This window comes from Ostrea edulis, chromosome 1 (genome assembly GCF_947568905.1).
Source record: "Ostrea edulis chromosome 1, xbOstEdul1.1, whole genome shotgun sequence".
Classification (NCBI taxonomy): domain Eukaryota; kingdom Metazoa; phylum Mollusca; class Bivalvia; order Ostreida; family Ostreidae; genus Ostrea; species Ostrea edulis.
Genome location: NC_079164.1, coordinates 12111491 through 12126588, shown reverse-complemented (window position 1 = coordinate 12126588; position 15098 = coordinate 12111491). Strand labels below are relative to the sequence as shown.

General features: G+C 34.4%; 1 protein-coding gene across 2 annotated transcripts in view; it reads left to right on the top strand.

Moving 5' to 3' along the window:
- Positions 1–15098, top strand: part of LOC125664075 (uncharacterized) — a 37126-nt gene that overhangs the window by 7593 nt on the left and 14435 nt on the right. Inside the window, exons 5-10 of one of the 2 annotated variants that reach the window (XR_008799604.1) lie at positions 2411–2549; positions 6527–6666; positions 7043–8669; positions 8820–8915; positions 9008–9151; positions 9267–9570. Coding sequence is in view for 1 of the 2 variants with exons in the window: in XM_048896594.2 (XP_048752551.2) it covers positions 2411–2549; positions 6527–6666; positions 7043–7072 (309 nt within the window). In the remaining variant the exon portion in view is untranslated. Of the gene's footprint in view, positions 1–2410; positions 2550–6526; positions 6667–7042; positions 8670–8819; positions 8916–9007; positions 9152–9266; positions 9571–15098 lie in introns of those variants that run through there. The other variant, XM_048896594.2, reaches the window with a different exon arrangement.

The following is a 15098-nucleotide window of genomic DNA, read 5'->3' as shown; positions in this document are numbered from 1 at the left end:
AAAAACCTATCATCTGCAGTGTTCCCTTTATGTAGTTTATTAATGCAGTGTGTATTCTCTGTATCCGGGGTGTTTAGTTGTTGCTATTGATTTTATTTGTTGTATACTGATTTTTTTTAGTGTTACTCTTTATTCCTTTTATGCGGTGCAAGGTGAAGATAACGAACAGTGATCAATCTGATAACTCATATAAGCAATACAAAATAGATAGTTGGGCAAACACGGACCCCTGGACACTAGCGGTCTCTAGTGTTAACAATTATATTTTTTATTTTTCTTCTTATGTTATTGTGCTATTTGATAACTTTTCATGCTCATGGTGGGTATGACCTGTCGACAGGGGATACTTACTCCTCTGGTGTGATCAGGGGCCATGTTTGCCCAACTTTTTAATTTGTATTCCTTATAGGAGTTATGAGATTGATCACTGTTCATTATCTTCACCTTTCATTTATGTGCAAGCCACTCGTGTGTGGTTTTGTAGTCATGCTACAATGTGCTTCACTGTCTCTCTCACGTCAAATATCATTTTGGTACTACATTGCATGCAAGTGTTATATATATATATATATATATATATATATATATATATATATATATATATCTGTGTGTGTGTGTGTGTGTGTGTGTGTGAAAACTTATACGGTACCAAATTTGATGCACCAGATGCGCATTTCGACAAATAATGTCTCTTCAGTGATGCTCAACCGAAATGTTTGAAATCCGAAATAACAATGAAGTGTTAGAGCTATTATAGCCAAAAACTGCGTGCCAAAAAAAAAAAAAAAAAGGTGGAGTCAAATTCGTCTAAGGATAAGAGCTATGCATGAGGGAGATAATCCTTAATTACAGAAATTAGATAAATTTATATATATATATATATATATATATATATATATATATATATATATATATATATATATTATATATATATATATAATAGCACGAAAACCCAACAACACCCTACTTTCTTAAAGTGTCGGATCTGAGAAGATACAATGCCAGTAAAGAAATTAATTTATAAAAGCACTGAAAAGGCCACGACACTGTTGGTTATTTAAAACTCAAATTTCCGACGCAACCCGCGTCTTTATCAAGAGACTTGTATTACATAAACAAAAACAAATAACACACACCACGAAAAACGACAAGTATCAATAAACTACATTGGTAACCAGAATAATACACTGTTGTACTGGGTGATAAAAATGGAGGTTTTGTTGTAAAGCGTGTTTACTGACGTCAGATGGTGTAGAGAGTTTGTACCATGGTCAGGTCGGGATGAAAATAGAATTATTCTTGAAATTACAGAAATCAGATAAATTTATTTAAGGAATGGCTTTAATTCTGGGGCAAGTTATACGAGTATAACCTGGTTTGGGTCAGTTTACGCTTTATAATCCACGAAGCAAATATCAGAAAATGCAATAATTTACGGCTTTCAACACTGTGCAAACTTCTACTAAACGAAAACTTACCCTTGAATGCAATGTTGTATTCGACCATACATACAGAGAAAGATGTTTAACAAAAAGTGATTTGCGTACAAGTAGGCCTAGATGCTAATATTGACAACGAGAAAACAACATGTGTATCAAACCGAAGTATCTTATTGTGCACGTTGACTTACTATTCCATAGAAGTTTAGAGAGAGAGAGAAAAAATAGTTCCGACATCTGGTTGTCAAGGGGGTGTGTCCCCATACCAAACCAGGTTATACAAAAATAACTTGCGTTCCTCAATTGGAATTTGACCAATCAGAGACAAGGATACAATAAGAATTAAATTATATATATATATATATATATATATATATGGAGAGAGAGAGAGAGTTCTCTAACATGAACAAATTTGCATTCAATATTTGTATTTACCTAAGAATGGATGTTAAAATCCAGAAAGCGCTGGTGATTTGAATATATTTTGGAACTGCATATTTCGACTTTGAATAAAATGTATTTGATCACTGCTTCCGACACATTGAGTTTTATTATATTAACTGGATTTTAAGAATGATACATGCATATCAAATAGAAAACAAATATCTGTTCATTCTAGCCCTGAAACCGTATTTCTGGTCGAAATTTATCTGGAATGTATCGTTGTTGCCATACTGTTCACGTGTTCGATCTTCAGAACTACAGGGTTTACTTCTACTAAACCGGCACAGAGAATCCTTGTTCATATGATCCACAAGTAAATATCAGGAATTGGTAGGCTATAGGTTGGGTCTTCTACATATCTTCTCCACCACTACGAGGCTAAACATGATCTTGCTTTCGCAAATAGATTCATTTTGGTAATTCGTATGACCGTCAGTGGAACAAATGGATCATACAGTTTTACACCCATAAAGCGACTGTTTAAATGCCTTCTATTGAAATATTTCACGATGTTTCGTGTATTTCAGACAAAGGCTGTTACATAAAAGAACCAACAACTACAAGAGCGACGCCTACTATAGCAACGACAACAACCATAGCAACGACAACACAGTCAGTGTCGACTGAAAGCAGAGATTCAAACCATTCAACCCAGGGAATCTCACGGTAACGAGTTCATCAAGTTTTGACATTGCTAAAAACCCATATTTACCACATTTTTCCATAAAACACTTTTATTTCATTGGGAAAACTTACACAAAAAACTATATTCTCAAAACAAAAGAATGTGTGGGCCAAATTCCCCTGTTGCTACGTCTTTGTTTATAAAATCGCCTTACATTTGTCGATAACTGACGCACGTGTTCTGTGATATAGTCTTATTTAAAAATACATGATAGCTATCCATTGGTTACTATTTTCATCATTAAATCGTGGAACTGGTGTTGAAGTATTAGAACGCGATTTTCACACATAAGGAGAACTTTCTTTTCCTGCATTTTACACTTTAACCACCCCACTCACCGTCGGCATGTGCACAAAACACCGCTTAATGACTACATCCGAATCATGCGCGGATCTAGAGTGGAGGTCCGGACACCCCCTCCCCTCTGGAATTAAAGTTGCATGTAATTTGTGCGCAAAGTAATGAGGACTAAACCAGAGCACAATATTATCATTTTTATAAAACTGGAAAGATTGTTTGATATCCTTTTCCAAATACATGTATATATAATTACCGGTGATTAATGTAAACATTCTAACCAAGCAGTATTCTTGGCTTTTTTCAATTTAAATTTCACTAGAAATCTTTGTGGAAATAATGTAAGTTCTCAGGAAAGCACAGGAATTTGAATACAGCACGGTAGTAATATATTAATTTTAGCAAAGCATGATATTATGTAGCATTAAAGTTTGAACACTCGATATTTTCTTTGTTTAAACTTCAAATAATTTAAATAGCCGACGTTATATAGAAATAAAGTAAAAGTATTGAACAATTGTTCAATGTGTTGTAATCGTACACTACCATTATTTGGAGACGGTAGTGAAATGAAGAATTCGAACACTCTCCGAAATTTCGCTGCATTTAGATAGATGAAGTACGTCAGTCGCGTGTCATTTACTACAAAAGAAAATCACATATTCCCAGATCCATGGAAATCGTGCAGCATGCAGAAAGTACCCTGAATAGGTGTCTGACAAAATTAAGTGACGAAGGCCTTGTACACAACGATGGTTTCGAAAAACATGTGCCGGTCATGGTCACGGTCTGATGATATCGTGGCACTTTTGCACGATGATGAATATCTAATATGAATGTAAGATCGAATAAAACTTAATTGGCTGTTTTATAATAATTTAATTATTTAAATATTGTTAAGTATAATATTTTCTACAATTTTACGTTCTGTAGTAATTTTTATCGAGATCGATTAGGTGAACAACGTGAATAAGCATACGATATGTCTCCGAGTAAAACATTACTTAATCGCCGAGTTTCACCTGAAAAAAAAAACTATTTGGTAAACAATGCGCAACCCTTTTTTACACCAAAAATCCTTGAAAAAAGTGCATATCATATTCGACAAAATACGGTACTATGTTACACATCGACGTATTCTTCATGATATTCAAGCATAAATATGATGGTTTGATGAGAGACACAGGAAAAAGAGGCTAGATTTGGTCATAAAATTTTCATTTATTTGTCTCAAACGAAGAATTTGCATCTAGATTTTTTTCCCGGACTCCCACCCTCTTTGAGAGGGGACAAGCCCCTCTCGCACTCTTCCCCTCGTTGCATCGCGACTCGACCGTCTACTTTCAGCAGCCGGACTAGTCACAAATCAGCAGGACTAGCAAATTATATATTCTAGTAGTCCTTTTCACTAGTATAGTGAAAAAACCTAGTGTCAAAAACTGATTAGATCTTACACCTTTCATTATTTTGACAATTGCTGGAAAATATAAATATCTTTGACTGACGGCATTATGTGCATTATGTGCTGATGCACAGTCATAGTGATTGACTTTGGTACTGTTATAGACAGTCTCTGTTTCATTCATCATTAGAAACTGGCCGAAAAGGAATTGTTGAATGATTTATTAGATAGGGAAACCAAAGTTGTTTTCATATCTCCGACTAAATCGACATGTATCAAAAGGTAGAAGGGAGGGGGGGGGGGGTTCAAAAATATACGAGCTCATGCGGACTTCGGACGTGGTTTGAGACAATGATATGATTTATGATTCAAACTTTTTTCCTTTGCGTAAATACTAATGCATTGAAAGATTTGTTATTTAAAGATAATTGTCAGGAGCCTGTATATTTTTTTTTTCAAATAAAGAGTGTAATTAATAGATGCAAGTGTATATGCTAAAACATTGAATATAATACCGACAAGATTACTTTTTGTTAGGTTTTTCATGGTGTCAGTGTCAACTCTTGTGTAGAACTTATCACATTGTTTGTAAATCTTATCACATCCTATAAGGTTCACATTGTCATGCGTTGAATTTAAAAAAAAAGTTCGTTTTATAATATTTCTTTTCACATATATTCTGAATGAATTTCATGTTCTTTTTACTACATGTACAATCCAATGTAGCATTGGTTAGTGCGTGTTCCTTCGCTGAAAACATTTAGTGCGCTCGAAAAAAAAAAAAAGAAGAACAAAGTGTACATATACACACAAGAATAATTTAAGGTAACCACGCGCTACGTACATATTTGATATTCATTTACTTTAGAATAAAACAATGCAAATTGGATGCAAATGTAAATACAATGTTAAAATTGAATGAATATATATGGGTTGCTCTACAATTCTTAGATACAATTACACTAATCGTTCTTCAAATCACAGCATCCACCGCATCGAATCATCTACCATTGGTTAAAACTTTCGGAAAAAATCAATTAAACTTTTCAAATAAAAATCATAGTGCACATTTGTTTAATAAAACTTTGAGCATATGGCGACATAAATTGGATTATTTTCATATTGAGTTCATGACATAGCTTTCTTAAAATTGTACATTGCATAAAGTAACGTCAAAATGGCACAACGTTATTGTAAACTATACTGTATTTACATATGTATTATACATAAGTAAAGCTTTTTACGAAGACATCATAACCATTTTATGGAAGTATACACCATATGAAAGAATTTTGAGGAATATCATTTAATTTGGACGCGGGGCCAAATTTGGCCCCAAACGTACCTTGTCCTTTATTAAAATATAGCATTCCGTGGGGATCCGGGTTAGAATAGGTCCTCAGTACCCCTTGCTTGTCGTAAGAAGCGACTAAATGGGGCGGTCATTCGGATGAGACCGCAAAAACCGAGGTCCCGTGTCACAGCAGGTGTGGCACGATATAGATCCCTCCCTGCTCAATGGCCATAAGCGCCGAGCATAGGCCTAAATTTTGCAGCCCTTCACCGGCAGTGAATTCACTCCATATGAGTGAAATATTCTCGAGAGGGACGTAAAACAATATTCAATCAATCCAAAATATAGTATTTCATGTTTTAATCACTTGTTTACAATGGGTTTTTTTTTTTATCAAATGATAGAATCACAGCAAAATCTTGCTTCATTTGATGTGTCCAACATCTTGGGTATCCTATGACCTTAAAAATACTGTGTTTGCATGGGAATGCCAACTATTTGATCAAATGATAATGTAAATAGGTTATTAATGCATGAAATGCACCAACAAAAAGACATTCATTTTTTGGGAAAATTGATGTTTTCCCATTGAATTTTCAAGTAGTTATGTGAATTATACAAAATTGGAGAGTTCATTTTGTAGTAGATCTGCGTATTTGGGAATATTAAAACATTTACAAATAGTTGTAGAAAATTCTATAACCAATTCATTTTAGGTATTCTATGTTCTTTATTTGATATTACAAACCAAAGAAAGAAGTGCATGTACGCAAAAGAGCTAAATTGATAGGACATTTTACTAATTTTATGATTAGATACTTCTTCAAATGAATAATAGATTACTGATAACTTATATGCATATTATCTTATGTGATGTTATGAAATATTTTAAGCATACTGCAATTATGTCTTAAAAGTTGTTGTCTCCTCTCCAAATCAATTTAATTGTATCATTTTTCTTTCAGTAATGAAACCATGTTGGAAATGAGATCTTGTTCAACAGAAACTGGTTTTTTGATTTTCTTTATCCTCACTACTGTCTCTCTCGGTATGGTTATCGCTGTGTTGAAGATACCGAGATTAAACAAATTCTACGGAAATATAGGTAATTTGGAATAAGAAGTGTAACTTAATTCTGCCATTTAATGATTTGATGATAAATAAAGACATATGGCAAATAAATCTAGGAAAATTTACCTATACCAGGATAATAATTTTATGTAATGTTTGACCTGGGAAATGAAGAATTCAATTATCCATTTGAAGCTCCAGGAAATTGAGAAAATCAATAAGTAACAAATTAATAAATCAGATAAAAGATTGTAAGAATATAGGTTATGAATTGCAGGGTATATCGCGTTAAGAAAGCCTTGACACGCAGACAGACTCCTTCATTATTATTATTATAAGGCCCATGTATTTTCGATATAGGGCCCTGAATCTGTTTATCATTTAAGATTTCTGATATATCTTTTTGACAGCGAAAAGCTGTAGAAAAGAGGATCTAAAAGGTAAGATTATAATGTTATTCAATAAAAAATGTAAAAATAACAAATTGTTCAAATTAATAAATCCTGTAAAATACAAAATCTAGAAGAGAGCAAACAAAACAGTAGAGCTGGGATCACATGGCATTAGGTGTCAGCATCCACTGTACAATGATAATTTTGATATAATATCATGGTTTTCACCATGTTTTAGTTTTGGGTGTTGGACGTGTTGTATTAAGGTTCTAATAACGAGATACTGTATACACCTCAGAATCACGTGTCTGTTTTGTAATCACGTCAGATTGGAAGCATTTAGTAGCGATAGTTACCTGGTAGCTGTATGATAACTCGGAAGGGAAGTTTATGTTTACGGCAAGTTTAGGGGTCAAACTATATCACATACAGCTAATAAAAACAGCATGTAATGATTGATTGATTGTATCTTGTTTAATGTCCCTTTCGAGAATTTTTAACTCATATGGAGACGTCACCAAGACCGGTGTAGGGCTTCAAATGTAGGCCTATGCTCGGCGCTTACGCCATTGAGCAGTGAGGGTTCTTTAGCATGCCACACCTACTGTAACACGGAACATCCTTTTTTAAAGCTATATGTGCCGTAATGAACAATATTTTCTCGATGTGGAAAACCAGACTCAAGTTTTGTCAGTATGTTAAACTATAAAAATAACAAACTTCTGACAAATTAGACAAAAAATTAATCCGTATTAACGAAGTATTAGCCTTTTTAATGTACGCGAAAAAGGACGGTTTTCTTATACATATTTATGAAGGATTGACGTTCATGGTGGATATGCGCATGTGCACGGGAAAAGCGTTACGAGAAGCAGCATTGTGAGCATGGATGACGAGGTAACATAACAAATTGTTTACGATGTGTTGTCACATTATAAGACTGGTTTCACATTACAAAGAAATAAACAAAGGTCGTCAAAAGATTTTGACATATCTTGAATGTAAATTATTTAAGAACGTAAGTAAATAATGATGCATTCAGTTATTTGTTTGATGTACTTCGAGTGAGGGGCCCTCCAAGGGGAAGATATAATATTACCGTTAGACTGAGCAAAATTTATTGGAAACGTATATCTGGATAACTTTTTACTTTGGAACAAATATGTTCCGGTGTAGTGATTATTATAAATTAGGCTATTAGTAATTTTGATACATGTATTTTAATGTTTGGTACGATGATCTGTACGCCATAGGACAACGGCGAACTTCTACTCTAGACTTCAAGCAAGTCAATAATCCCCCCCCTCAAAAAAAATTATGTTGCAGCGTGTCAACCTAGTGATGTAAAGGGTTAGGAATTATATTGCTATATTTTGACTTGGTTTAACCACATTTTAATTGAACATTTAATTTAGATAAGTAGTAGAGAAGGAAGACGTACAGGGTTACGACCAAAAGGCAGCGGGTCTGGGAGAGCGATTCCAGTACTACCTCCTCAAGCCCAGTACGAGGAGCAACATCAAAAAGGGGACGAGGGAAAGCAGCAGCTAGAGGGCGTGGCCGCGGGAGAGGTGGAAAACAAAGAAGAGACCACAGAGGAGAAGTAGCTGCTGCTGCATTAACAGAAAGAGAGGAAAGTCTTCAGGTGGGTACATAAGCTGTAATAAAAAGTAAAGTACATGTATGGACTTGAATGTACATGAAGTTTATTCCAACACATCTTACTGGTATGTAATGCATATAGCAACAATATATGTATTACATATATTACATGTGTATTGTCTTACATTTGTAGGAGAGAATCGAAGAAATGAGCAATGACGAGCGAAAGGAACTTCTGCTGAAGACTGGAGAAAAACATCCCAGTCTCCTTATGAACTTGATAGATAAGGTTTGTCAGTTTCTTTCTCAAAGGATCACAAAATTGCATAATAGTATCTATTTATTGTCATGAATATTTCTTTTGCAAATTTGTTTATTCAGGGCTCCCCCCAAGGAGGGTTTCATCCAGGACCAAGTGGGGAGCAACCAAACTGGTGCTCTTGTCTTAAGTGTAGAGATATGCCCACACAGACGGAGAGGGTATGTTGTGGGAGACAACCAAATCAGTGCCTCTCAGAAGTACCTGTAAGTCGTCAAACGTACAAGCTAGAAACCCAATAAATAACATTATATACATGTGTATATAATTCACTGCATGCCTGAAACAACCCTGATGAATACAAAATGTTATTTTTTAAAGGATTTCAGATTACTTGGTACTTCACGTCGCTCAGATGTATCGACAAGATGTTTTGGCTTTGCCAAATGACGCAGATTATAACAAAGGCAAGAGGCATGCTGCTTACAGACAATTTATATTGTGGCAGCATGGAAGACTTGGGATTGGTGTCCGCATGGTAATTCCTAGCTGTTGTGTATGGACTATAAGGGACAAATTTCCAGACCAGTATGGACAATATGTAGGATTTATTCCTTCTCGTTTAGGTTGATTTTATTTGCACCGTGTAAAGAACTTCAACTTAGAATCAATAAATTTGAAATTCTAATTGTGTTTTAAAATATTTAGAAGGGGGGGGGGGGGGCAATAGCTAGTTACACTCAGTAGTTGATAATGACTGTTTCTTGATGCATGAGATTGCATGTATCATCCATCCCTTGGCATTCAACAGTTGAGAGCAAATTGAAGTTTTGGACAGACGGGACAATTTGCCCTCTGATTTTTTATACTGGGGCATAGAAATCATTATAAATTTTGAAGGTTCAATGATTTCATAAATAATGAGAGCAAAGGATTCTCAAGATATTGAGTGGACAGTATATCCCTAGGTTCAGTTTGACCTCAAAATCAATAGGGGTCATCTTCTCCTGAAAATGTTCCAGTGTACCAATTTTTATACTCCCGTCTTAAGACGGGCCGTATTATGTTATGGCCTTCATGTCCGTCCGTCTGTCCGTCCGTCTGTTAGCTTTTTCGTGTCCGGCTCATAACTTAAATACTATAAGGCCTAGAATAATCAAACTTTGTCAGTTGATACATCTTGGGTAGAAGGTGTGTCGCACATTAAAACCAGGTCGCTGTGACTTTTAATTAAGAAGATATGGCCAAATATGGTAAAACCCTGTCCGGCTCATAACTTGAAAACTATTTGATCTAGAATCATGAAACTTGGTCATCTTATGCATCTTAGGTAGAAGGTGTGTCGCACTGTACTTTAAGGTCACTGTGACATTTAGTTGAAGTGATTTTTTGAAAAAAGTATGTTATAATTGGTACAATCCCTACTCATATAAGAGTTTTGTAGAAAACCTCATTCAAAAATGTTACATCAAGAAAACACATATTTTTTTATGATATACTGTACAGCTTTTTTTTAGCCTATGTAATGTTTCCTTTGTTTCTAACAATAACATGAGAAATTCCACTTGTCCCATGGGAGTAGCATGCAAAGGGCATTTTGACAAGACTAATTAATGAGTTTTGTGTAGAGCATCTCTGATCAACATGATCAAGCAGGTGTTATCTTTATCTCTAGGGAATTGGGCAGAGAGATCTTAGCCTCTTAATTGCAGATATACCAGAAATTATTTGTGAAAGTGAATTTGTTTGTTGTGGTTAGTCTTTATTTTCAAAATTAATTTGACATTGTACTATATAATTTTTAATTTTTTTTCTCAGCAACCTATATGCAGAGTATCATTTCTCACTAAGACAACAAAATGGTTGCAATATGTATAAAGGCCTATTTTAATGATTAGTATTTTGATGTTTTGTTATGGCTGTGGCATTGTTCAGAAAAAAGATATACAATGAACAAAGCTGCAGATTGGGCATTTGTGTAAATCTGAACAGATGAAATAGTATTGCAATAACCATATTAAAAAATGTTAATTCAAGAAACTACACATTCTTCATTATATACACTGTACTATACAGCAGTATATAACAAACAAATTATTTCTTTTGTGTCAGTAACAAGAGAAATTTCCCTTGTCCCATGGGTGTAATTATCAAGCAATTCAGGAGGCATTTTGCTAACAGAAAAATTGCATTCTGTCAAATTACAGATTAATTAATGAGTTTAGAAGATTTCTGTTACAGCAATCTGATCAAGGAGGTGCTATCTATATCTCTTGCAATCGGGAATTGGGCAGAGGAATCTGGCCTTCTAATTGATCTGTCAAATTTTAGAACAGTTCTAATTGGTAGCCATTACTTTGAAAGTTAATTTGGTATAAAGTTTAAGAATTAATATGATATTGTAAAATATATTTTTATTTTATATCTCAACAACAAGGTGCAGATTGTCATGTCTCACTAAGATGACAGTTTTACAGTCTAAGAATAAACATAATGACTAATGTTTGATGTTTTATTACGCTGTGCATTGTTCTTCATTCCTTAAAATACAATGAGCAAAGCTGCAGATGTGCATTTCTCAAGTCTAACACAACCAGTTGAGAAATATATGATGTATTATTTTTTTCTAATTAATAACTACACCATAGGAGATGCACCAGTATTTGAAATAACCGTTTTTAATCTATATTTATTTATATTGACATCACCATGCATATTTTACTTTTATACTTGAAGATTTGACAAAGGCAGATACTGATATATGTATTTTTTGATAAGTTGAATAAATCAACCTTTTTGAGTACTCCCATTTATTGTAAGTTGTTTGCTTGGATAAAGGGCTATCTTGCACTTTAATCATTTCATTGAAACCATTTGGGAAAATGTTTTTATATCCTTTTAAAAATCATTAAGCTTACATTATCAATATTTGAAGCAATGTCACATGAGGCCATAAAGTGGGTAAGATTCTTAAAGGAAGGTTGACATTTGGTTCCATGCATACCTATCTCTTCATGGTGATATGTTCATGTTAACAATATGTGACGGGCGTATCATGTGCCGTGGCGGTGCACTTTATTATGTCTGTCAAGCAAAGGGTTTTCTAGACATTGAATGGTCAGTATATAATTATTCCTATGTCCAGTTTGACCATGTGACCTCAAAATCAATAGGGATCATCTACTCTTTGGGATGTACCAAGTTTGATGTCTGTTATACAAAGGGTTCTCAAGATATTGATCAGACAAGGTCTTCCCATGTCCAGGGTAGATTGACCTTTGGACCTGAAAAACAATAGGGGTCCTCTTCTACTCATAACCAGCCCACATATGAAATATCATTACGAAAAAGTGATTGTTTCTTTAAGGAGGTACTCTACATCATCATAATGACTGACTTCCTTTTAAAACATGGATGAAAATATGAGTATCAGCAATATTTGTCTATGCATTTAAAAAAAAATATCACCTAACCGAGTAGCTCAGCACGTCGACTGCTAAATACAGTACACGACACGAGTTTTATACACCCCACCGTGGAAAGACCACGGTGGAAAATCCACGGAGATACACCGTGTCCTCCGTGTTCCACGGTGTGTGTTATTTGCGAATACACACAGCTGCTAAAAGCTTTGTTCTAGCCAAGGGCCTTGCGGGAGATGTGAAAATGTGCCGCAGGCCAAATAATCAAGATAAGGGTGGAATTTTAAGAAAAGAAAAAAATGTCATTATTTTCCCTCCTGATACTTATATTGTTTTTCAGCATTTTGAGCCAATTCTAACGATACCAAACACTATATATTATGTTTTTAAGAAAACCTGGTTTTGAATTTTTTTCTTTAATAGTTTTCTTTCTTCATTAAAATATTCTTAAATTTTATGTTTAAATAATGCGTACTTGCAGGCAATTCCTGTTTTGAATGCGAATTAGTATATTCAATAAATGAAAAACATACATGTACAACATGTGATAGGGATTTTTAATAATTACCGATGTGCTCTCTCTCTCTCTCTCTCTCTCTCTCTCTCTCTCTCTGACAAATGCGCTGTTTAACATAATTATTTCCATCATATTGTGTTAATATGCATCTTGACAAATATAACTTGATCCAATATAGAAATTAGAGCATTGTCGATGATTAACAAATTGGAATTAATTTATTACGTAATTAATAGAAGCAAAAATACAAACCATCGAATGATTTATTTTTAAAATCCCGAGTTAATTACATTTGACCGAGACTTATGTTCGATGTACTTTGATAAGAGGTTTTCATTAAAAAAAAAATGTTCATCGGGAGTGTCTGGATAATTCAATGATTTTTGTATAACAAGTATATACCATGCAAATTCCTAGGGTCTTTGTCACAGTGTAACTAAATTACGGTTAGCTAGTTTGGGTTTTGACTTCTTATGAAAAATGTGAAATATATTGGGTCGGCGCGCTATCAGATCTAGTCTAAGATCACGGGTATCTTACGCCGACCCAATATATTTCACACTTTCCGCAAGCACTTCTGTTGATTTCAAATACACGGATTAGCTGACCCCCATTGTTCTACTGAGGCGAAAACCCCTTCGAATTTGCATGGAATGTACAAGTTATACACAGGTCATTGTTATAGTCATACATCATAGTACCGCAAACCCGACAAACATTTTTTTTTTTATTTTGAATAAGTTATTGAATGACGAAGTATGACCAAACTGCAGATTAAACTTTATAGAGCCCCGTGTTAACATTACTTATATTTTTCAATGTATCAGTAGGGGTATGTTGCCGGTTAAGTTGTGTAAATTTCTTGACAAGCAATAAAATAACAACAAAAATGGTGCTTAAATTGTCCGATTACGAAAACCTTAAATTGGGAGAGTGTGTGTGTGGGGGGGGGGGGGGGGGGGGGGGGGGGGAGTAGTAGACTGAAACTGTCTCAATTCCCCCTTCCGACTTCAATTTCTTAAATCGTGCAGTGGGTAGGTCGCTACAAACTACAAGGCTAAATCCTTAACTTTCAAGTTTTCAAATTACACCCTCTCCGATTCTACGTGCTTGTAATCAATATTTAAGGATGTAAATCTGCAACTACATGTAGTTCATGAAAAAGACTAATATCAACATAAACAGAAATGACTTACCAATTATTTGCTTTTATTCATATACGCTATCGATTATTAAAATCTTTAATTTAATCTTTAGATGTATTAGATAATGAAAGCAACACAGAGAGAGAGAGAGAGAGAGAGAGAGAGAGAGAGCGGGCATTGGCAATCATTGATAATAATATTTATGATTGTATGCAGATACATGAAGTTTAATACGCTCAATATAAATCTTGAAAGTACAATTTCTTTCTGATTAATTATCCATTCCCTTTCATTCTGATATTGTTTTTTATTTCCCATTTTGTTTTCTTTACATGTTAAATTTTTCGGCTGGTTCGGGTTAGGACTAATGAATGAGACCCCCCCCCCTCCCCCTTTCAAAACGATGTTACTTGATTAGCTGTCTATCTCCCTCTCAGTCAAAAATAAAATAAATACATGCTATATATACTGCAACATCATTGGATTTACTGGATAATTCTTCGATTTCACCTTCATAATACATGTTAATGCAAGCGGACTATCTAGCCCCCCCCCCCCCCCCCCCCCTCCATCTTCGCTAGCCGAGATTATTCGTCCACGAAGGCACAGTTGACTCAAAACCCATTGCTAGCGGAGATTAGATGAATTTTACCCCCGTATTATGTTATAACTGACCAAATCCTAGTACGTTTGTTTTACAACTGTCATTCAGAAGACCCGCAAGTTATTGAGTTACTAAATAAACGAGAAAAGGTCTGCATTTTTATTTTAATGGTTGTCAACTCTATACTTTGTGATATTTCAAGACTTCATGGATTGTACTCAACTCAATTTATTGGATCTCATCACCATTATGCAATGGTATACAAAAATATAAAGACAAAAAGCTGTTATATATACATTTAGTAAATAATACATGCGTGTAATAAAGTATTTTTCAAGTTAGAAAAAAACCCTTAAAAAAACCGTGTTATTATTAATGTGAAGTATGGGCATTCTAGGTAGGGGAGCACATCTTATTTTATTATTTTCTTAATGAAAGTACGGAGTTTTCTAAAGGTTTGTTTAAAAGTAAAGATATTCTTAATTTTTATTTGTTTAGGTGATAAAAATTTGATTCTTTGCTCAC